The sequence below is a fragment of the Pithys albifrons genome, chromosome 24, assembly GCF_047495875.1.
Source record: "Pithys albifrons albifrons isolate INPA30051 chromosome 24, PitAlb_v1, whole genome shotgun sequence".
Taxonomy (NCBI): domain Eukaryota; kingdom Metazoa; phylum Chordata; class Aves; order Passeriformes; family Thamnophilidae; genus Pithys; species Pithys albifrons.
Window position 1 is genome coordinate 6,413,922 of NC_092481.1, and position 22,860 is coordinate 6,436,781.

General features: G+C 64.8%; 1 protein-coding gene across 5 annotated transcripts; it reads right to left on the bottom strand.

Annotated features, from left to right (window-relative positions):
- Positions 1-581: 581 nt before the first annotated feature.
- On the bottom strand, positions 582-22,860 carry COL16A1 (collagen type XVI alpha 1 chain). 5 transcript variants are annotated; one of them, XM_071576792.1, is made up of 71 exons: positions 22,763-22,860; positions 21,644-21,756; positions 19,324-19,386; positions 19,069-19,186; positions 17,536-17,659; positions 17,169-17,444; positions 17,008-17,088; positions 16,619-16,750; positions 16,026-16,079; positions 15,193-15,228; positions 14,747-14,773; positions 14,517-14,579; positions 14,309-14,350; positions 14,179-14,223; positions 13,861-13,896; positions 13,644-13,706; positions 13,480-13,524; positions 13,300-13,395; positions 13,149-13,187; positions 12,841-12,885; positions 12,545-12,580; positions 12,285-12,401; positions 12,158-12,193; positions 12,018-12,053; positions 11,850-11,939; positions 11,701-11,745; positions 11,473-11,508; positions 11,296-11,349; positions 11,000-11,116; positions 10,889-10,924; positions 10,666-10,773; positions 10,457-10,579; positions 10,332-10,385; positions 10,223-10,264; positions 10,109-10,144; positions 9,857-9,910; positions 9,721-9,789; positions 9,560-9,604; positions 9,393-9,419; positions 9,250-9,315; positions 9,074-9,127; positions 8,936-8,989; positions 8,795-8,848; positions 8,438-8,482; positions 8,240-8,356; positions 7,811-7,846; positions 7,485-7,565; positions 7,287-7,331; positions 6,930-6,974; positions 5,701-5,754; positions 5,537-5,590; positions 5,164-5,217; positions 4,994-5,038; positions 4,837-4,890; positions 4,710-4,745; positions 4,413-4,475; positions 4,218-4,289; positions 3,967-4,020; positions 3,829-3,873; positions 3,578-3,622; positions 3,422-3,475; positions 3,252-3,305; positions 3,068-3,118; positions 2,842-2,931; positions 2,665-2,700; positions 2,483-2,527; positions 1,704-1,892; positions 1,533-1,599; positions 1,275-1,451; positions 1,062-1,139; positions 582-962 (listed from the first exon to the last, which is right to left on the bottom strand). In XM_071576792.1, the coding sequence occupies exons 2-71, from the start codon at positions 21,717-21,719 to the stop codon at positions 760-762; spliced, it is 4,839 nt and encodes a 1,612-aa protein (XP_071432893.1). In that variant the 5' UTR covers positions 21,720-21,756; positions 22,763-22,860; the 3' UTR covers positions 582-759. The 5 variants fall into 5 exon arrangements, with proteins under 5 accessions (XP_071432893.1, XP_071432889.1, XP_071432891.1 ...); XM_071576788.1 differs by having other exon boundaries at positions 11,701-11,748; XM_071576790.1 differs by lacking the exon at positions 22,763-22,860 and adding an exon at positions 22,608-22,678 and having other exon boundaries at positions 11,701-11,748.

Sequence of the window (22,860 nt, forward strand, 5' to 3'; positions counted from 1 at the left end):
GAGATTCCAGCCGTGGTCAGGACCAGCCCAATAGCAGGGCTGTGAGCAGCCTGAGAGCAAGGCGAGAATCCCAATATAGCAGAGATCTCCCTGGGAGCTGTGCTGGAATCCCTCCAGATCACAGCTGGCATCTCCTGGGATCAGGGCTGGGATATCCCCAGGAGCTGGGCTGGGATCCCTCCAGGAGCTGTGCTGGAATCCCCCCAGATCACAGCTGGCATCTCCTGGGATCAGGGCTGGGATCTGCTAGGATGAGAGCTGGGATATTCCCAGGAACTGGGCTGGAGTCTCGCCAGGAGCTGGGCTGGGATCCCCCCAGATCACGCCTGGGATTGCTCAGAAGCTGAGCTGGACTTCCCCCAGCCAGGGCCAGGATCTCCTGGGATCAGGGTTGGGATTCCTGCAGGATCCGATCCCCTCATCCATCTGTGCCAGGGTCACAGAGAGCTCACCCATGTCCCCAGCTGGGGTGGCCTCAGGTCTGACAGAGCAGCATCCCACGGGGACAGGGATGGGGACAGCGATGGGGACAGGGCGGAGATCCATCAGTGGCCCATCACGGAGGCAGCAGGAGGCGCGGGGGCACCAGAACGGGTGTATTTGTGGGGGCAGGATCCACCTGCCCTCCGATGGCCACGGAGCTGTACAATCCCCGATCCCAATCCCAGCTCCCGCCCCCCGGGACGGGCACGGCCCCGGCACAGCGGGGAGAAAACAATATTAACAGCAAAGGCGGGGGCACGGGGGGCGCGGGGACCCTCAGCCGAAGGGCCCCTTGACGTTCTTGGGCTGGAAGAGGGGCTGCTCCATGGGCACGGCCCCCAGGCACTCCGCCGGGCTGCAGTGCCCCGTCTTGCCCGGCTGCCCCGTGGCACCGGGCGGGCCGGGAATGCCGGGGATGCCCTGCTGCCCCACGGGGCCCGGGGGGCCCATCTTCCCGTAGCCCGGTGGTCCTTGGGGACCTGGGAGAGATGGAGACAAAGAGGGAGGTGGCGCAGAGTGCAGGGGTGGCAGCAAGCCCTGGCATGGGGCTGGTGGCCACGCGGAGGGAGGGGGCTCACCTGGGGGTCCAGGGGGGCCGCTGTCCCCCATCACCCCAACACCCTTCTCTCCCTTCTCTCCTTTGGCACCTGGCTCACCTGGAAGAGACGGGGATGGAGAGGGGTGTGACCCTCACAAGTGCAACATCCCAACACCCGGGGACGTTCGGAACACCCTGGGGACACCGGGAATGAACTGGGGACCCCGGGAATGCCCTGGGGAACAGCACCTACCCCGCATGCCTGGCACGCCCTGCCGCCCCTCTCTGCCGATCTGCCCTGGCAACCCCGGGGAGCCGGGGGGTCCCGGCCGGCCGGGCAGCCCGTCCTTCCCGGGGGGTCCGGGTCTGCCCGGCGATGCCACCATCTCCACCGGGAAGTGCAGCCGGGAGGTGTAGTACGCCATGCGCTCTGCGGGCATAGGGCGAGCTCAGTGCCACGGGCAGGGCGAGGTGCCAGGGGGGTCTCACCGTGCCCACCGCCCCCCGTTACCGTCAAACATCTTGTTCAGCTCCTGCCGGATGAACCTCTTGATCTCGTCGTAATTCACCACGTCTCCCTAGGGGGACAGAGGGGACACACGAGGGGACACACGAGGGGCCGTGCCCACCGCGCCCCATGGGGGACGGGGTCCTGCACCCCACCATGGCCACCCCTCCTTACCATCATCCCCGGGGGTCCTGGCAGCCCGGGGGTGCCCGCAGGGCCCGGAGAACCAGGGGGTCCCCTCTCTCCCGCGGGTCCCCGTGGCCCCACGAGGCCCATGGAGCCGCTCTTCCCGGGCCCCCCGGGCATTCCGGCTCTGCCCTTCTCGCCGGGGTACCCTCTCTCGCCAGGGGATCCAGCATCTCCCTGCGGAGGTGGGAGAGGCAGGGCTCAGCCCGGGGAACCTCAGCTGGGCTGGGGGGCTCTGGGATGGCTGTGGGGTGTCAGGGTGGCTGTGGGGTGCCAGGGTGGCTGTGGGATGCCAGGGTGGCTGAGGGGTTCTGGGGTGGCTGTGGGATGCCAGGGTGGCTGTGGGATGTCAGGGTGGCTGTGGGATGTCAGGGTGGCTGTGGGGTTCTGGGGTGGCTGTGGGATGTCAGGGTGGCTGTGGGGTTCTGGGGTGGCTGTGAGATGCCGGGGTGGCTGTGGGGTGCCAGGATGGCTGTGGGGTGCCAGGATGGCTGTGGGGTTCTGGGGTGGCTGTGGGGTTTTGGGGTGGCTGTGGGGTTCTGGGGTGGCTGTGGGGTTCTGGGGTGGCTGTGGGATGCCAGGATGGCTTTGGGATGTCAGGATGGCTGTGAGGTTCTACGATGGTTGTGGGGTGCCAGGATGGCTGTGGGGTGTCAGGATGGCTGTGGGGTTCTGGGGCGGCTGGGGGATGCCCGGATGGCTGTGGGGTTCTGGGGTGGCTGTGGGATGTCAGGATGGGCACGGTGCCACAGCCAGGCTCTCCTCACCTTCTGTCCAGCTGGTCCTGCAATGCCCTGCTTTCCTGGAGGCCCCTGAGGACACAGAAAAGAGCAGGGTGGCAGACATGTCCCCACCATGGGCACCCTGGGGACACCATGGCCAAGCTAGAGGATGTCATGGTCCAACTGTGGTTCCAGCTGGCCAGGAAAGCCCAAGTCCACATTCCTACCTCTTTCCCAACAGGTCCATCTGGTCCTTGCTCCCCCTGTGAGACCAAAGTGGGGCAGTGTGAGACAGTGACCATCACAGAGATGACCACAGAGTGACCACCAGTCCCCACTCCTCGAGGTCCCCCCTGCACTGGGGTACAGAGGTCTGTGCCACCCCTGTGCCCCGCTGCACTCACCGGTGGTCCGGGGTGTCCTGGGGGTCCCGGCTGCCCTGGCATCCCTGGCAGACCTCGCTCCCCCACGGATCCACGCTCACCCTTCTGCCCCTGCATGGACAGACCCGGGAACATGGGAATCAGGGCAGGATGGGGACCCTCAAATCAGCTTTCCATGGCACCCACCCAGTCCCATCCCGGCCCCAAATGCCACAGCTGGGGCCATGGTTGGGGCTGCAGGACTCACCACTCCAGCGAGGCCAGCAGGACCCGGCTGTCCTGGGCTGCCAGGGGGCCCCTGGGGGCAGAGAGAGGGGTGTCAGCTGGGGGGTCATGGGTGATGACCCCACTCCCTGCACTGGAAGGATTCCCCGCTGTGATGCCCCCATGGGCACCCTCCTGGTGCACCACGGTGGGCAGGTCCAACTTACGATGAGCCCTGGGGGTCCCTGCCGGCCTTGGGGTCCCATGGGCCCGGGATCACCCTGAGGAAGATGGGGTGATGAGGAAGGCAGGGTGGTGAGGATGAAGGCAGGGTGAGGAGTGGCTGCTTGGTGCCCAGCCAGCTCAGGGGTCCTATGCCCACCCACCCCTCACTCACCTCTGCTCCGGGTCTACCTGTGCTCCCCGGGGGACCAGGTTTGCCACAGTCACCCTAAAAGGAGGAAGAGACATTGTGGGCAGATCCGTGCTTGGATCCCCAGGCCCAGGACACAGGTCCCTGGGGATGACACCATCCAGTGCCACCATCGCTCACCTTTGGTCCTGGGAGACCTGGATGTCCCGTCTTTCCCTTGAAGCCCTGGAGAAAGAAAAGAGCTGGGTGGGAGTCCCAGCTCCCACCAGCAGAGCAAGGCAGGTGACCCTGACCAGGGACTCCATCCTGCCCCCGGGGCTCAGTGTCCCCAGGAACACACAGTGGGACAGTCCCAGCTCAGGGGAGCCCCCAGACCTGGCTGCAGGGACACTGAGCACTGGGGAGGGGTGACAAGGAAAGCTGTCACTCACCGGAGGACCCATCATCCCTGGTGGCCCAGGGGGGCCTGGATCACCCTGCAGAGACAGAGACACGGGTTGGGGGTGTCCTGGGGGGGGCTGCAGGGTGGCTGTTCCCCCTCAACACCTGGGAGAGCTCCAGAGCCTCACCCGTAGTCCTGGCTTGCCATCCTTGCCATCCAGTCCTTCCAATCCAGCAGGGCCCTGTGGGGACAAGGTGGTGGTGTCAGAGGGTGGTTTGTACTGAGGAGCTCTGGGGGTCCCTGAGGGACCTGCTCTGGGCCCCCAGGCCACGGCAACAGGTCCCTGTGGAATGGCAACAGCCAGTGGCACTCCCAGGAGAATCATATGGGTGATCCTGCCCCTCTGCCCCCAAGGGTGACATGTAGGGAGGGTCTTACCTGGATTCCTGGAGGTCCTGGGGGTCCAGGGGGTCCTGGCATCCCCGTGGGGCCTCGCATGCCCTCGCTGCCCTGCGAGAGCCATAGGTGGTCATGGGCACAGCTGGGGCTGGGCACCAAACCCAGTCACAGCCCAAGGGACAACTGGTACCACCACACAGCCACGTCCTGGTGGCACTGACCCATGACACTCACCTTCTCAGCCATGGGCCCTGGTGGCCCAGCTGGACCAGCCTTGCCTGGGAAGCCAGGGGGACCCTAAAGAGCAAAGGGGTGTTGAGTGAGGGGGGTCCCAGCAGCAGAGCCCAGCCCACCCATCCTGCTGTCCCCAAACCCAGTTGAACAGGTTTGCTCTTGGGCTGCTCCCTGCACTTTATACCCTGGCAGAATGCCCCATCCTCCTCCCTGAGCCCGTGGGGACATGGGGACACACAGCCAGGGCTGGGCATCACCTCCCAGGGCCATCCTGCTGTGCTGGAGGGATGTACTCACCGGTGGTCCTGGGAAGCCAGGCTGGCCCTGGAAACCCTGCAGAGAGACAAGAGCTGAGCCAGACCCCGACAGCCACTCCTGCCCACTGGGGGTCCCGGGGGTCCCTGTGCCCCCCAGGGGTGCTCACCTGGTCCCCCTTCTCGCCAGCGCTGCCCGGGAGCCCCCGCTCTCCCCTTGGTCCCTGTGGAATGATGGGATGAGGGGGTGAGGAGCACCCCAGTGCACCCAGAATGTCCCCTCTCTGTCCCCACAGCCCCCCCGGAGCCGTCAGGGTGGGCACCTACCGCGGGCCCGGTGGGACCAGGGAGCCCATCCACGCCAGGGGGTCCCTGGGAAGGGAGGAATGGGGTGAGATGGATGTGGCTGGAGGGAGCTCAGCCCCTGTGCCCAGGAGAGGGAGCAGCTGGGAGAGCCCCCAGCCCCTCTGCCCCTGGAGCAGCCCCCAGGAACTCACCAGCTCCCCTTTCTCCCCGGGGGGGCCCACGTAGCCTCGCTCGCCTTTGATGCCCTGGGCAAGGAAGGAGATGGAGGGGACAAAGTGGGGCATTGGGCAGGGATGGCAGATGGAAGAGGAGAGATGAGGGCACAGACAGGGCATGCATGGGGCACAGATGAATGGGGCATGGAGGAACAATGGGCAGTGGGAATGTGTGGGATGGGACTGGATGGATGGGACAGGGATGAGCCCTGCAGGGACACGGTGCTCGGTGCCCACTGGGGACCCCCCAGTAGCAACAGGGGGTCCCCAGTGAGCACCAGGAGGGACATGGAGGCCCCCAAGGGGGCTGGGGGCTGGCACAGGCTGCCTGGCAACCCACTGTACTCACAGGAAGGCCAGGGGGCCCTGTTGCACCGGGATAGCCAGGCTGTCCTGGAGGTCCCTGTGCAGGAGGAGGAGGAGGATGTTGAGCCACCTGCAATGCCCCAGCCAGGTGCCCAAGGCCCACAGGGCACCAGTGACCTCCCTGTCCCCTCCTCCCACACCACTCACCGGCTCCCCTTTGGCTCCAGCGAGCCCAGCAGGGCCACGTTCCCCTTGGAGACCCTTCAGGGAGGAGAATAAAGGAGCTTCAGGGGTCTCCTACAACCCCTGCCCAGGGCTTTGCCCACCTGGCAGCAGGACCTGGACACAGCCCATGGGGTTTGTGATCTCCACCAGCCTGCCAGGACCCCCATTTGGCATCTGGCTGTGCTTCCTCTGCCCATGGCACAGCTATGGGCATCTGTTCCAGTGCCCAAGCATGGGGGTACACTCAGACCCAGACACTGGCACTGCTGCTTGTGCCCCCCACACTGTGACACGTGAGCAGGACTCACAGGCAGCCCTGGGGCCAAGGAAAGCTCAGCCCTGGTGGGGCTGTGTGGAGTGCCCAATTCCTGGCACCCAAGACATGCTCCAGCCTGGTGCCCCCCGTCCTCCCAGGGAACACCTAAGAGCCCCTGGGCTCCGTGCCATGGGACCTCTGGGGTGGGTTAGTGGGGTGATGTGGTGCCAAGGTGGCACAGGCTGGACAGGACACACTGACACATGGCAGAGCAACGACCCACAGAGCCCCAGAGAGCCCCACACAGACCGTGGTGTTATGGTGACATTAGTGGACGAGGGGACACGAGCAGGAGGGTCAGATCCTCCGAGAGCCACCAGCACAGCCCCACCACCAGCTCCTGCCTGGAGCGAGCATGGGATGAAGATGGAGATGAGGATGAAAATGGAGATGAAGATCAAAATGGAGATGGTTGTGGAGGTCTCATGACCACAGAGGAAGGACCAAAGGAGGAAGAGGAGGATGAGCTGAGGCAGCACTGGCTGCAAAGAGGATCCTCCTGGTCCCCATGAGGGGTTTCCCTGGGGGCAGCTGCCATCAGGTGCCACCCAGGCCATCCTGTGGGAGTTGTGATGGGGCACCAAGCCATGTGTCAGGTCTCTGGCACACCAGGAACCGCTGAGCTGAACCAGGTCCCATGGTGATGAAGAGACCCCACATCTGGGGAGTGCCAGCACCAGATCCCTGCGCTCAGGAAGGTCATACCCAGATCTGGGTCCACCGAGACCCCCCTGCTTTGGGATGGAGGAGATGGAGATGGAAGGATGGAGATGGCATGAAAGAGAAATGGGGCAGCTGTGCTGCAGCTGCTTCTGGTGGGGACAGGGACAAGGGGCACAGCCAACCCAAGCAGCAGCGACACAGGGCACAGAGCAGAGCCGTGCTGGGTGCTTACGGGCAGTCCGGGGGCACCCGGCGTTCCAGGAAAGCCTGGGGGGCCCTGAGGGGAGAAACAGGGGGGTCACAGCCTGGAAAAGGCCTGGAGGAGCCTGGGCTGAGCCCTCGGGGTGCCCCAGAGCTCCTGCCCCATCTGCAGGATGGCAGCACCTTCACCTCCACCTCCAGACTGGGACATCCAGGCCATGCCTTGCCTCCACCTCGCCACGGCCACGTCCCTCTGCCCATCACCACGGCCTCAGGGCACGGTGTCAGCCCCCTTGGCAACCTGCATTTAGGGCCTCCAAGCCCCCCAGGACCACACCATGATGCCCACGCAGCCTGGCAGCCCCTCACCCCGGGCAGGGGTACTTACGATGGGCCCGGGTGGTCCTGGGGGTCCCCGCAGTCCTGGTGAGCCCTGGGGAGACACAGGAGTGTCAGGGGTGACCACAGCAGGGGGCACAGGGACCTGGACCCATGCCATCTCCAAGGGGCACTGAGGGACCAGCCATGGCCCCTGGGAAGGGCTGGGATGGCAGAGGGGTCCATGGATGGATTTGGGCTCACCCACCTGCTCGCCTCTCTCACCAGGGATGCCCGGGGCACCTGGCAGCCCAGGATCACCAGGACAGTCACTGTCAGGGCTGTCACCCTGCAGGGAGTGGGGACAGGTCAGGACTGCAGGCTGGCACTGCCAACAGCCCACTGCTGAGCCCTGCCAAGCCCCCCAAAGCAGCCGCTGCTCCCCAAAGCCCCATCTGCTCCCACAGTGGGGGTACAGTCCAAGGTCCCCAGTGGGGACCATCCCTGCAGCACCCTGGGAACCAGGGGGTTGGATTGGGATACCAGCTCATGCCCAGGAGCAGGGAGAGGGTGGGGGGCACTCTCTTCACTCACCCGAGCCTCCTCCGCTCTCTGGAACTGGGCAAAGCACTGCAAGAAAACCCAGGAGTCACCCAGAGATCACCCTGAGGGGCTGGGGGGCACAGCAGGACTCAGAGCCCCACACCCCAATCCCTCAGGGGCTCAGCACCCACTGCTCCAGCCCACACTGGCATGGGACCAACCTGTCATCCTCCCAGGAACCCCTCTAGGGAAGGTGGGGTTGTATCTGGGAGCCTGCCAAGCATTCCCAGTACAACCAGTGTGCCCAGTGTGCCATAGTGTGCCCAAAGCATGCCCAGAGCATGTCCAAAGCGTGTTGCTTCCCATTCCTGCCACACAATCCGATGCTCAGGGACTTGGGAGCATCTCTTCACCTCACCCCTCCAAGACCAGGGGATTTTGGGCCCCAAGATTCCCACCCAAAGATGTGGAAATACTCACGCGGGCACAGTTCTCACTGCCGGGGGCACCTGGCATGCCCCCATTGCCCTTCTCCCCCTCGACACCCCTGGGAGATTCCAAGGCTGCCTGGAGCTGGGCACAGTCCCCACAGAGGGTCTGGGAGGAAAAGGGAAGTCAGGGGTGTCCTGAGGTGTTTGGGGCCCACAGGGCAGGAGGGTGACCCATCCCCACCCTCACCTTCAGCACCTCGATGTTCCTCTCAGCCACAACGGCCAGTGGCCCCTGGAAGAGAGGGAGGGATGGAGGGAGGGAAGAGATGGAGGGATGGATGGCGGGATGGCAGGAGGGATGGCAGGATGGCAGGAGAAAGGGAGGGAGGGAAGGAAGGAGGGAGGGAGGGATGGAAGGAGGGATGGCAGGAGGAAGGGAGAGAGGGAGGGAAGGAAGGAGGGAGGGATGGAAGGAGGGAGGAAGGGAGGGAGGGAAGGATGGAGGGATGGAAGGAGGGAGGGAGGGAGGGAGGGACTGTCCTCACAATGGGGCAGCAGGACTCTGGACACAGGTGGCACTGCCATGGGCATGGTCACCACCTACCAGGTCTCCAGCTGGCCCAGGCAGTCCTGGCAAACCATTGTGTCCTGGCATTCCCTAAATCCAAGAAGATGGTATTTAAACCCTGTGCTAAAAGCTGGGCAGGGTCAGTCTCGCTGCCATCTCCTGTCTCCCATTACCCACCTGGCGACCGGGGGCACCGGGAGGGCCGGGGGGACCGGGAGCTCCAGGGGGACCCTGCAAGACCCCAAAACACAGTCAGAGTGCCAGGGGGTGAGGTGGGGGTGGCTGGGGCTGCAGCACAGCAGGGGCAGCACCCACCTGTGGGCCTGGCTGTGGCTGCCAGGACATGCCAGTCCACAGTCCTGGGGCTCCCTGGGAATGAGAGAAGGGGAAGGAGCAGAAGAGCGTCCAGTCAGGGGGCACTGAGGGAGGTTGGGGGTGCCCTTGGGAGTGAAGCTGAGCCAGTGGTGCCCATGGGCACTCACAACACTTACTGGCATCCCGGTGTAGTTGGGGTCCTGGCGGGGGCTGGGGGGGCAGGAGCACTCCCCGGGGTCTCCCTGCAGAGAGAGGAGGTGAGGGCAGGGAGGGCAGGGGGTGGCATAGGGGGTACAGCTCGACCCGGACCCCAACTCACCTTCTCTCCCCGGGCACCCTTCTCCCCCTGCCAGGGGGAAAGATGGAGATGGGCATTAGCACATGGCCCCCAGTGCCCCCCACCCACAGTGAGCACGGGGGCACCAACTCAGCACTGCACTGCCCACACTCTGGGCATGGACCCTCCCTGGCACCCTCTGCACGTACCGGCTGCCCACTGGACCCAGGGGGGCCCTGCTGCCCTTCGGGGCCCTGTGAGGAAGAGGAAGGTGAGGAAGCTCCCTGGCTCGACCCGTGGCACAGCAGCTTTTAGCCAGGGTTGAGGGGCCAGGGTGGTGGCAATGCCCACCCCAGAGGGCAGGACATACCGGTGGCCCTGTGACACTGGTCCCTGGTGGTCCAGGAGGTCCCATGGCACCTTTGGGCCCTGGAGATCCCTGCAGAGGAAGGACAGGAGGAGTAGGGGGTAGGGAGGACACCGAGGGCTGGGGGATGCTCCCTTACCTTGGCACCTTTCTCTGCTGCCATCCCTGGGGGTCCCTGAGGTCCAGGGGGGCCCTGCAGGCAGGAGGGGGTGTTAGTCCTGCCAGACAGCTCCCCAGTGAGCTGAGGGGACACCAACTGTCCCCAGGGAGGTCCAGCCACAACCCAGCTGGCTCTGCCCACACAGAGAGCTGGTGATCGCCCCCTTGCAGGACATGGGGGGCTGGTGGCTGCCCCACCTCCCAGGACTGGGCACCCTAAAATGCTACTCACAGGTCTCCCGGGGGGTCCGGTACTCCCGGGGTCTCCCTGGGAAAAACACAGACTGTGAGATCTGGCAGAGCAACCTGGCACGGCACAGCATGGCACAGGCACCCCAAAACCCACCTGTGGTCCTGGCTGGCCGATCCCCCGCGGTCCTGGCTCACCCTGGGGAGATGGAGGGGCAGTGAGGTGCCCTCAGGACCCCCAACCCAAGTCCCTGCACCCCACTCACCTGCAGCCCCTTCGGCCCAGCGGGGCCCTGCACCCCTGGCAGCCCCGGCTTGCCCTAAAACACACCAGGGTCACCCCGAGGGCACGATGCCACGGGGCACTGTGGCCGTGGGGAGGGGCACTCACGGGTCTGCCTGGCTGGCCGATGCCCGGGGGGCCCTGGTCCCCTTTGGCCCCGGGTTTTCCTGGGATGCCAGCCATGCCTGAGATGTCCCCAAGCGGAGCAGGACCGGGCTCACAGGCATCTCCCTGTGGAGGACGGGATGGCAGAGGGATGGAGGGGTGGGTGGCACCATGGTGACAGGGCACAGGTCCCCAAAATGTGGGGGACTCACCTTCTCGCCCTTAGGGCCAGCTGGACCCCTGATTCCAGGCTCACCCGACAGCCCTGGCACACCAGCCATGCCCGGCGTGCCCGGGTCCCCGGGGCTGCCAGCGTCCCCCTGGCAAAGAGAGGGGACAGGGCTGGCATGGGGAGGGAAGGGACACGGCACACAGAGGTCACAGCGCCCTCTGTCACCACCAGCCCTGCTGGGACCCCCTCCCAGGCCCTCTCACCTTCTGTCCCTTCTGTCCAGTGTCGCCTGGTCTGCCCTGGGAAAACGGAGGAATGGATCAGGCTGGAGCATCCCCCCCAGACTGGGTACTGTGGGCATGGGGGGCACTCACCGCTCTGCCCGGGGGGCCACCCTGGCCCCTTTCTCCTGGTGGTCCTGGCACAGCCACCACTGTCCCTGTCCCCTGGAGGGCCTGTGGGGTGGGAGGGCACTGCCCGCACGGCTCACCCTGCACAGGGACATCCCGCTGGGAATGTGGCTTTGGGGACCAGAGTGGGGGGCACACACCCCCCCTGCTGTGCCCATCTCAGGGCTGCCCCATGCAATGAGCTGCACAGGTCTCAGCTGGGCAGGTGGCATGGACAGGGGAGGGAGAGGGGTCCTGGGGGTCCCCATTGCAGGGCTCACCTTCTCTCCTTTGAGTCCCTGCACACCTGGATCACCCTTCTCTCCTGGGAGGCCCTGCAGAAAAAAGCCACAGCAGAGGTGGCACCATGGCCCCCAACACCCAGCTCCTGCCCCCCTGGGCTCCCAGCACCAACCTGGAGCCCCCAAACCCCCCTGCCCACCTGTGCCCCCACTCACCGGTCTGCCCGTGGGTCCCAGCTGGCCACTGTCCCCCTGAAACAGAGAAGGGAAGGGGCAGGGATGGGCAGGGGCAGGGCCAGGGACATGGACAGGGCCAGGGGCAGGGGCAGGGGCAGGGGCAGGGGCAGGGGCAGGGGCAGCCAAGGCTGGGATGGGATGGGATGATCCAGCCATTCCCACTCCTTCCAGCAATGTGGAAAGGGGGTGGATGTGGGAGTTACTCACCTTCTCCCCCTTGATCCCAGCCAGCCCGGGGAGCCCCAGGTCACTCTGCTGAACACCCACCACGGTCACACCCCTGGCACCCACCTCAGCGCCGGGGTGACCAGGGTGTGCCCCTGGCATGGGATGGGGGGCTCAGCCCTGGCACTCACCGGCGGCCCCGGCTCACCCTCAAACCCCTCGGTGGGACGCTGGCGCAGCGCGGCGAGGACACGGGCATCACAGGAGAGGCACGAGTCCCCCTGGCAGAGTGGGAGAGGGCACAGCTCAGGGGGCTGCAGGGGCCAAGCAGGGGGTGACACAGAGGGTTGGACACTCACCTTCTCTCCTTTCATCCCCTGGATGCCACGATCTCCCTGGGAAGGAAACACAGGAGCTGGGCCGGGTGCTGCCACCATGGGCTGGCATGTGCTTGGTGTCCCCAGAGTGAGAACATGCCAGTTCACCCCTTGTCACCTACCCTGTCCCCTTTGGGTCCTGAAGGGCCGGGTCTGTCCTGGGAAGGGGAAATCAGCGGGAACATCAGGGATGCTGAGATGAGCCCCTGCTCTGCCCCCCAGCCCACAAGCCCCCAGGTTTGGACTCACCGACACCCCGTCCTTGCCGGGTGCTCCGGGCTCTCCCCTGGGTCCTGGTTTGCCGGGCACCCCGATGGCACTGAGCACCCCCTCGGTGACAGTGGGACACACCTCACACGGCTCACCCTGCCCGGTGGGGACAGTGAGACACAGCCCAGGCTGGGGGGCCCTCAGTGTGGCCCCCAGGTGAGGGATGGGCACCACGGTGGGGCTGTGCCAGCATCAGCCCATGGCACGGCCCCCTCAGGCCACCCTGTCACTGCACCCACCTTGTCTCCTTTCAGCCCCACAACACCAGGGGGACCCTGCAGAAGGAAGGAGGGGACAGGGCTGCTTCAGGGAGCCCCAAAGCCAAGGTGTGCCCCAGCAATGCCACCCAGCACCCCCAACTGGTCACCAGCTGTGGCACTGGGTGATCCCAGCCCCAAGTGAGGCCACTGCTTTTCCCACACCCCTTTTGGTGCCTGGGCTCAGATCCCACCACTGCTCTGGCCAAACAGCCCCGACCTCGAGCCAAGAAACCCGTGTCTGACCCCGGATTTGGCTCCAGGCTGTGGCTACTCACGGGTGTCCCCGGCGCTCCTCCGGGTCCAGGAGCTCCTGAGATGCCCTGGAGCCAGAAATGGGAGAGCCTGAGCCCAGCAAAGGAAAACACCACAGCCCTTGGCACCCCTGGGACACCCTTCTCCTGTTTGGGGGTTTCCTGCCCCCCAGGCCAGGTCCTTGGGCCACCCAGTTTGGGGCAGCTCCATCAGCCAGCACTGGCTCAGCCGTGGCAGACCCAGCTTTAGATGGGCATCTCAGTCCCCACCTGCCCCCTGGGCTGCCCGTGGGTGGTGAGGGGCAGCTGGGGACCCCTTTCCCTCCACTCACCTTCTCTCCCTTCGGACCTGGGGGGCCACCAGGGTCACCCTGTAAGGGACAGAGGGTAGTGTTAGCTTTGGAACACCTCACCCTTTCTGACTGCCCATGAGCCAACCTGGGGATGCCATCCAGGCACAGCCCCTTGGCACAGGGACCTTACCGGCTTCCCTGGAAAGCCAATCCCGGGAGAGCCTGGCATCCCTGGGGGTCCTGGCTCACCAGCCAGCCCCTCGGGTCCCACAAGGCCAGGGTCACCCTGGAAGACAAGGCTGGGTGTCACTGCTGGTGCTGCCAGCGGGTGCCCCATCTCCCACCTCCCCACCCCCAAACTCCCACCTACCTTCTGGCCCTTGGGGCCCACCACACAGATCTCCCCGGGCCGGCCCTGCCAGGAGGGGAGCAGGGTGTGAAGGCCCTGTGTGTGCACCCCATGGGTCCTGCAGCTGGACCCCACTGCCCAGGGGGTGCCCAAGGTGTGCCCAGGTACCACCTGGCACTACTCACATCACGTCCTGGGCGCCCTGGCTTGCCCTGCAGTCCCCCGTCACCCTTCTCGCCCTTCTGGCCCTGTGGGACAAATGAATGTCACCCCTGCCATCACCCCTGCCATCACCCACACTATCCAGTTTGGCACCAGCAGGTCCTGGCACCGCTGCTGCCATCCTGTACAGTTCAGGTGCCTCTGCTACAGCACCAGGACCAACAGGTGGGCTGGACTCACCTTCTGCCCATCAGTGCCAGCTGCCCCCGGGAGACCCTGTGTGGGAACAGCAGGAAAAAGTGGGTGCCCATGGGTGGGCTTGAGCAGGCACCCAAAGGTGGGCTTGTGCAGGTACCCACTGATGGGCTCGTGCAGGTGCCCATGGGTGGGTTTGTCCCCTCCTGCTCTTACCAATGCTCCTTTCATGCCCCCATCACCCACCCACAGAGCTGGACCCTCGGCTGGACCCCCCCACATTCCAGCCCAGGGCACACATGCCACTCTAGGGGACCACCACAGTGTCCCCATGCCGTGTCCCCATGGCCAAGCATCACTTACCACCTCTCCACGCTGCCCCTTCTCACCCCTCGGCCCCTCGGCGCACTGGGGAGGAGGAGGAGGAGGGAGTGGGATGAAGGGGGGCAGCAGAGATGGGGAGGGGTTTCCCAAGGGACCAGGGGGGTCTCACCTGCACGGGGGCACCAGGGTGGGTGCGCACACAGTCAGCGCCCTGTGGAGGGGGGGAGGCGGCTCAGGGGCTCTTCCTGAGCCACCATGGCCAAGGGTCGGGGGCCATGGGGGGCAGAAACACCCCCTGGGCAGTGGGGGTGCCAGGGACCCCACAGGGAGCAGCCCCACAAGAGGGTCCCCACATAGGACATGGTCAGGGCACTCACATGCTCGCCCTTCTCCCCCTTGATGCCAGAGGTGCCAGGGAAGCCACGCTCGCCCTTGGTGCCCTGCAAGAGAGGGGAGGAGTGGGTGACAAAATGGGCACAGGTGTCCCCATGGCCATCAGTGTGCCCTCAGAGGGCCCCACGGCTCCAGGCAGGGATGCTCCAGGTACAAAATGGTCACATTCCTGCTGGGGGTGGGCCCTGGGTGTACTGAGGGGTGACAAACTTACCTTTGGACCTGGGGGACCAAGTGTGACCTGGGGAAAGAGGAGAAAAGTGTCCCAGAGGCCTCCAAGGTCAGGGGAGCCCAGACCCCAGCACAGCCTCCAACCTCCCAACACCCTGTCCCCAAGTGCCACCTCGGGAGCCCCATGAGGCACAAGGGGTCCCAAACACCCACCATCCCCCTGCCACCCCCCCCCACACCTCCAGCCAGCAGTTGCTGTAGGAGTGGGGCCACATCTGGAAGGGATCAGAGACCTTCCCCACAGCCAGATGTTGCAGGGCCCCAGGCCAGGAGGAGCAGTTGGTCATGGGGGGCTGGTGGCAATGGTAGAGAGGTGGGGGGCACCCCTGAACCAGCACCCTGGTGGCTTTTGCCATTCCCAGCTCACAGCCCAGCCAGGCTGGGTGGGGGTCCCCACCTTCTGCCAGAACAGCCCAGTGCCACACTTACATTTGCTGATGCCATCTGTGCCGAGCAGGGTGGGCACTGGAAGAGAGAGGGATGGTGGCTTGGACCAGCTCCACACTGGCACCTCAAACCCCACAGCACCCACCTCCCCATGGCACCCACACTCTTGTGGCCACTGCCCTGCTCCCCTGGGCACCCTAAACCCAAGGGGCTGCACAGGAGTGCCCATGGGCACAGGGAATGCCCTGGATGGAGAAGGGAAAGCCCAGAGTGTTTCCTCCCCGGGGAGGGGAAGAGGTGCCCGCCTGGAACTCAGCCCTCCCCGTGGCTTTGTGGCTTGTCCACGGCTCCTCCATGCCAACGCAGCCACTCCAGCCTGTTCCCATGGGATCAGGGATGAGCAGGAGGGGGCTGCAGGACCCTGTGCTCCCATGGGCCCCTGCCCACCCTGCTGGACCTGATCTCCAGCCCAGGGCTCCCTGGCAGGATGCCACCACTGGGATCAGCAGCGCTGAATGCCCGTGGTGGGACAGGGATCACACAGACACGCAGGGATGAGGCACAGGAGACACTTCCCAGCTCTGGCAGCGCTCCGGAGACGCTCGCAGGGAACAAAGAGGCCCTTGGCCATAGCTGGGATCACTCCAGCAGCAGCAGCAGAGAGCAAGTGGGGCCTCAATTCCTGCTCGGGGGAGCAGAGCAGCCACTTCTGCTCTGCCCTTCCATCCCTGCAGCTCTGGCAGCAGCGGGAAGTTCCCAAGTGCTGCAGGGCAGACACAGCCTGGGGGGCGGATGGGATGGAACCACTGGGAGTGGAGCTGAGCATGCCAGGACTGGGATAGCCGGGCTGGGACACCCTTTCCACTCCCCCTTACCTTTCCCTTGTCATCTTCCTTCAGGCTGGTCCTCCCTGAGGTTCTTGCTGGCTCCTGTGGAGAGAAGAGCACCCCTGGGGGTTACCTGCCCTTGCACCCCTGGGTTACCCCACCTGTGCGCCCCTGGGTGCTCTCTCTCCATGAATCCTGGGTTATTCTGCCCGAGGCACCCATGGATGAGACCCATCTCAGCCAGAGCAGACAGTGGTGGGACCACAGGAGCCCTCCCCTCCATCATTCCCAGGCCTCTGGTCACCACCAGCTCCCTCCCTCGCCTGGCACAGTGGAAAAAACGAGCCAGGGATTTTCCAGGGGCTGGATCTGTGTGGCTGCCAGGTCAGCAGCACCAGGAACCCGGCATGGCTTCTGTGCCACTGCCCAACCGTGGGGCTGGGGGCACCCTGTGCTGGGACGGGAACTGGGATGGGGACCGGGATGGAGACTGGGATGGGGATGAGGACCTGGATGGGGACAGGAGTAGGGACAGGGATGGGGACTGGGACGGGGACCAGGATGGGGACCGGGATGGGGACCAGGACAGGGATGGGGACAGGGATGGGGACCAGGACAGGGATGGGGACACTGGAGCTCACGGTGCCCAGCGGCTCCTCCAGGCAGAAGCAGCGGGTGTACACCCGGCCCTCGGGCTGTGGCACCATCTCGATGAGGTTGCTGCTCTGCATCAGCTCCGCCTGCCGACGGGTCTTGGGCACTTCTGTCTGGCACTAAAAGGAGGGAGAGATTTTGGGGAGCTGCCAAGGGCAGAGCTGGGAGCCCCAGCCCTGCCCGAGTACCTCATGTGACTCAGGAGGGGGATGTACCCCACGCTGTGCCCTGTGCTGGCCATGGGGACAGGCACCACGAGGTGACACACAGGACAGAGACATGTCCTCACTGTGCCTCAGTTTCCTCTCTGGGCATAACCCTGACCATGCACAGGGCAATTCCAGGGTCCAGCTGGGACTGGGGTGGGGGCACTCACCCCACTGGCCGAGATCTCACAGCAGCCCTCCTGCCTGGCCAGCTCGGCATCACAGTAGATCTGGGCTTGCTGGATGTCAAACTGCAGCAGGACAGGGGGTGGCAGGTCAGGGGTGGCTCCAGCACTGCAGACAGAGGTGCCCTCACCCCACGGGCACTCACCCGGATCGGGGTGCCACGTACGGCATCCAGCCCCAGGAAGGTGTTTCCCTCCAGGGCCAGTGCCTGCCGAGGTGCCAGAGGCTTGGAGGAGATGGAGGAGCAGTCAAGGTGGACGGAGACAGCGTGGCCCTGCACGGCCACCACCACCTTGTGCCACCGCCCGTCGAAGAGCGATGCCACGGCCTTGCCCGTGAACACGGCGCTGACGAACGCGGCCCCCGGCGCCCTGGCCTGAAACTCCAGGCTCTTCTCAGGGCCGTGCACAGACAGGGAGAGCTGGGCACAGAGGGGACAACACCATGCTCAGGGACAGCTTCTGGCCGTGCCTGGGCTGCTGGCACATCCCGCTGCATTCCTGGCGCTGTACCTGTGGGTATCCCTGCCGGTCGGTGACCTGGAAGAGGTACCAGTGCTCCCCAGTGCTGTTTTTCTTCAGCAGCAAGGTGAAGATGAGGGTGAAGGTGGGGGGCAGTCCGTGGGGAAACACCTTCCTGTGGGGACAGACATCAGGGTGGCGAGGCCCTGCTCGGGGCTCTGGTGCTGGAGTTTGCACCAAGGCTGGTGGCAGCACCCTCCATATGGCAGCCAGTGGCAGCATCACCCCAAGAGCCCCCTGTGAATCCTGCCAGGGTCTGTCCCCACCAGTGGCATTCCAGATGCCAGTGTGGTGGATTCTGCCCCAGCTGCAGCATCTCCATCCCTGCCCCACACTGTGCCCCCCAAACACAGCCCTCCTGGGGTGGCTCCAGCACCCAGGGCCATGCACTTATCCCCACAAGGTCAAATTTTCCCCTGGGAAGCCAGGAAATACATCCCTAACCCCCAGTGCTCTGTGGGCTGGATGGCAGCCATGGCAGCAGCAGTTCCCCAGTGAGACTGTGCCCAGTTCACCCACAGCCCACTAAACCACTGGAAATATTTGCTCCTGGTTCTGCTCCGCTCCGGCCTCAGCTCCATGCCAGCAATTTTCCAAGCCACCATTCTGGAGCTGGACCAAGGGATGGGGAGCAGGACAGAGCTGGTGGTCCCCTCTGTTCTCCAGGGGACACGCAGACACCCTCGCTGGGCACTGAGGTAGATGGGCACCCATAGGTGCCCACCTGGAGCTAACAATGCGGGTACCAGGGCCATTCCCACACTCAGCACTCCCCAGGCCTGGATCTGGGATGCCACAGGCACCCAGCCAAGAGCAACATCAGCCTGGAGCCATTCTGAAGCCATCTAAGGATTTGGCTGCCCAGCTCAGGAGCCAAGGCTGGGTTTCTTCCTTGGGAGAGCCCCGTGCCCGGCATAGCTACATGCCAGCCCTGGGGCAATATGGGGACAGGCTGGAGGAGGCAGGCATGCAAACCACAGCAGCTTCCTCCAGGAACAGCTCCCAGGGATGTGGATCTGAGCCCACCTTGCCACGCTGCAGCATCCCTGCCAGCCCTGGCACCGTGGGGCGGCACAGCCACGGGCACAGCTGGGTAGGAAGCACCAGAGATGGAGAGAACGAGGGCCAGTCCCCGTGTGCCTCCCCCAGGAGACCCCCCAAACACAGCAATGCCTGCTCAGAGCTGTGCAGCATTTTGAGCTTGTCTAGACCCCGCAAGCTCCTGCCAAGCACAACCACAGAGCAGCCACAGAGCCCTGGTTGCGTAAGGTTTGGCCACCACCCAGCTGAGCTGCGACAACCCGTGATTTACTTTCTAGGAGGAAGGTGTTTGGGCAGCCCCAGGGCTCCCTGTGTCCCCCTGGGCACCGTGGAGCTGCCTGGTGTGCCCAGCACGAGCTGAGGGCAAAGCCCACCCAGCTTCAACATCCTTACAACACACGGGGATGGTGCCTGCAGAAGCTTTGGTCAGCTGGAGCCACCCCGTGGGTCACCCAAGGCCACCCCACGAGCCCCCACACTCACTGTGTGGGCTGGACCAGGGGCACTGCCCCCAGCCTCAGCACCGCCAGCCCCCGAGGGCTCCGGACCTTCTTGATGGACGAGATCTTCAGCAGCTCGAACCTTTTAATCAGGTTAAAACCTGCAAGGCAGAGCAGACGAGGAGAGACCCGGCCCTGGCAGGGGGTGATGCCCCCCAGACAGGGCACAGAGCCCATCCCCAGGGTGTCAGGGCTGCTCAGGGACCCCTCTCTGCAGGGAGAATGGGGCTTTCCTTACCCGTTATGTTCTCATACTTGTCCCCAACCAGATCCTCGTCCCAGAGCTGCGGGCACAGCTCCCCTGCAAGGTAAATCAGCATGTCCCTGTCACTGCAGCGTCCCTGGGGCACAGGGTGGGAACACACAGAGCTCCACAAGCCCAAGAGGGTCTCAGAGTGTTGCCAGGAGCTTGCCCCAGCCCCCCGAGGCTGTTGGCAGCCATGGGGCAGCACAGATCCAGCAGGGATCCACTCCCACACAGTGCTGGCTCCTGGGAGCCCCGAGGAGAGAAGCCGGAGCCTTCCAGGAGCAGTTTGGAAGGGATAGTCAGTGAGTTCAGAGCCAGCCCCTTCCCCTCCCACAGCAAGTTCACCAGGTGAAATGCTTTTTCCAGTTCCTGTGTGTTCTGCCTCCAAACAGTCCCACAGCTGGAATCAGCATCAGGAAACTTGGATGAGTGCCACGGACACCCACAGTGGGGAGATGGCACCCAGAGCTGCCCTCTGGCCTTCCTGTCCCATCCTGGTGACAGCTCAGCCCTGGGGGCCCCAGGGGACAGGTGTGAGGGTCCAGCCAGGGGACAGAAAGAGGCTGAGCCACAGGAAATGCCATGTCAGTCACGATCACGGGGATGCTGCTGCTGTTTTGCTGTTTGCTCTGATAAATTACTGCTTTAGCAGCATCAATCCACCTCCACTGGATGCACCAGATGTTGGGAGGTGTGAGATAAAGGAGTAAACAAGGGGGTAGAGAAAGAGGAGTTTGTTTTGTCTCCATGCACACCAGCCCTGGAGCAGAGATGGCCACCAACAATTCACTCCTTGACTGTCCCTGGGGGGATCTCTGATCCCCCATGCCACTGTCCACCTCCAACTCTGCCCAGGAGCCCTCAGGCACCACCACAGCACTTTTGCCCCAGGCTGGCCACTCCATGGGGTCAGCAGTGGTGTGGGGAGGTGCCCTTGCCCCCTGAGGACCCCCGACAGCAGCAGCAGCAGCAGGGGCTGTGCATGTCATGGCCAGGGGCAGAGTTCCCTCCTGCTGGCACTGAGATCATCCTCAGCAGGCCAAGAGATGGAAAGCAGAGCATAAATCACCCCAGTCCAATCCCTTTGAAGCTTCTCCCAGCCCTGGTGCTGATCCTAAAGGAAAATCTCATCTGTCCAAGCCTCATATCCCTAAGAAAAGGCCAGCAGATGGGAGGCCATGCTGTGCTGGGCAGCAGGAGCTGGTGCCAGTTACGGAGTCCCTTCCATGGGCAAACCCAGGCCCCCAAGACGAGCCACTGCTCCACCCCCACAAAGCCTGATGCAACCACAGCGTCACTGCCAGCAGCTCCTCCCCGGCATCCGCCTCAAGCTCATCCCACACCGGACCCAGGCACAGCGACCCTGTGGCCAAGGATACCCCAGCAGAGACCCCCATGGGCTCGGTCATCATCCCCAGGAACAGCAACCCCGAGGCCAGGGATACCCCAGCAGAGACCCCCATGGGCTCGGTCATCATCCCCAGGCACAGTGACCCCGTGGCCAGGGATACCCCAGCAGAGACCCCCATGGGCTCGGTCATCATCCCCAGGCACAGTGACCCCATGGCCAGGAATACCCTGGCAGAGACCCCCATGGGCTCGGTCATCATTCCCAGGCACAGCAATCCCATGGCCAGGGATACCCCAGCAGAGACCCCCATGGCCTCAGTCATTGTCCCCAGGCACAGTGACCCCGTGGCCAGGGATACCCCAGCAGAGACCCCCATGGGCTCGGTCACTGTCCCTCTGTCCCCTGCTGCACATGGACAGTCCCAGTTCCCAGCATGGAGTGGGTTATGGCCAAACCTCTTCCCAACTTAGAGCTGGAGGCCAAAGCTCCCCTGGGAGTTCTGTGCATCCCCATCACAGCAGCCCTGAGTGCTCCTGGCTCACCTGCCCCACTCACTCCCGCCCAGCCCCGGCTCCCCACGTGCTGCCGGACGCCGCTGCCGTCGCTGCCAGCTGGCACCAAGCGTCCTGTGGCCGGAGTGTGGCCAAGCCCTTCCCTCCACAAGTGTGGCCAGGGCTGTGTGGGCGATGGTGGGGTGTCCCTGGGCTGGCTCCCCACGGCCAGGCTCTCTCAGCTCTGCCTGGCCCTCTGCCCACACAGGAGGCTGAGCAAAGCCCCACAGCCCGGGCAGTGGCGCTCAGCCCATGTCTGCAGCCACCACTGCAGGGCTGGCACGTGGGGACCACGGTGTCTCTGGCCACCTCTGCCCTGCCATTCCTAGATCTGACCTAGCCCTTCTCTCCTCTGCCCAGGTGGCCACTCCTGTACGGACCCCGAGCCCTCTCTCCCAGTGCCCCTTACCTTCTGCTGGTGGCAGCTCCTTCCCCTCACAGGCACTGACAAGCCCTGCGAGCACGAGGGCCCAGAGACCCCTCATGGTGCCCGTGGCAGCAGATCAGGGCCAACACAGCTGCCTGCAAGGGAGAGACATTAGGCAGCAGTGGGATGGGCACATGGTGGGCACAAGCCCATCAGTTGCCAACACTGGGATACTGCCAGCAAAGCCACCAGCATGGAGTTGGTGCTGACCATCTTGCCCATGGCTCAGTTAAATTTTGGGGGTCATTGTGGACTCCCTCCATCCACTGCTGGATCACCCTCTGCTCCACGCCCACTCCAAGCACACAGGGCAAGCCCCAGCATCCCAGCATCCAGGGCTTCAGGCCAATCACAGCACCTGGATTCACTCCAAACATCCGGAGACGTGAAGACTGAGGCTCCCCAGAGTGGAACTGGGCACCTACTGCATGAACCCCCCGCAGGAAGGTCTCGCTCCCTCCTGTTTTATCTCCCAGTCCCAAGCGGATCCCAGGGTGTCCCAGGCCCTGCAGGTCACCCCGACCTGGCCTCCCTCCTGCTTCCTGCCACGAGGCAAGGCCGGGCTGCGAGGAGACAGACGGAGTCGGGACAGACAGACAGACAGACACACGCGGCTCCCCCGGCTGCTGCCAGAGCGGGACGTGCATCCCTGAAAACTTCATCCCATGCACAGCACCCTTGTGAGCAGGGACCCGTCTCTGTCCTGCCTGCACTGGGCTCTCTCACACCCCCTTCTCATCCCTGCCTGCGACCCTGCCCCGCTGTCCCTAACCACAAACTCTACACCTCCAGGCTTTCCCGGTCTGACACAGCCTGCACCCACCCACCCACCCACCTCTGCTCCCACCCACCCCTGCACCCCCTCCTGTAACCCCCCAATACTCCACGCCCTGCTCCCCATTTCCCCCGCCCGCTCTCCGCCTTCCCTACCCCGCACCCTCCGCACCGGTGGGTCCCCGCGGCCCCGGGGCGGTGGATTAACTCCGGTAATTAATGGGGAATCCCCCGTTCGTCCCGTCCCGTCCCGTCGTCCCGCCCCGCTGCGGGGCCGGGCTCCGTCGGGCTCTGCCCGCCGCCGGTGCGGGGCTGGCCGGGGCTCACCTGCGCGGGGCTCGGCGGGGACGGGCCTGCCCGGACGGTGCGGGACACCGGGAACTCCGCCGCGGGACACCGGGAGCCGCCGCGCCGCCCCCGCCGCC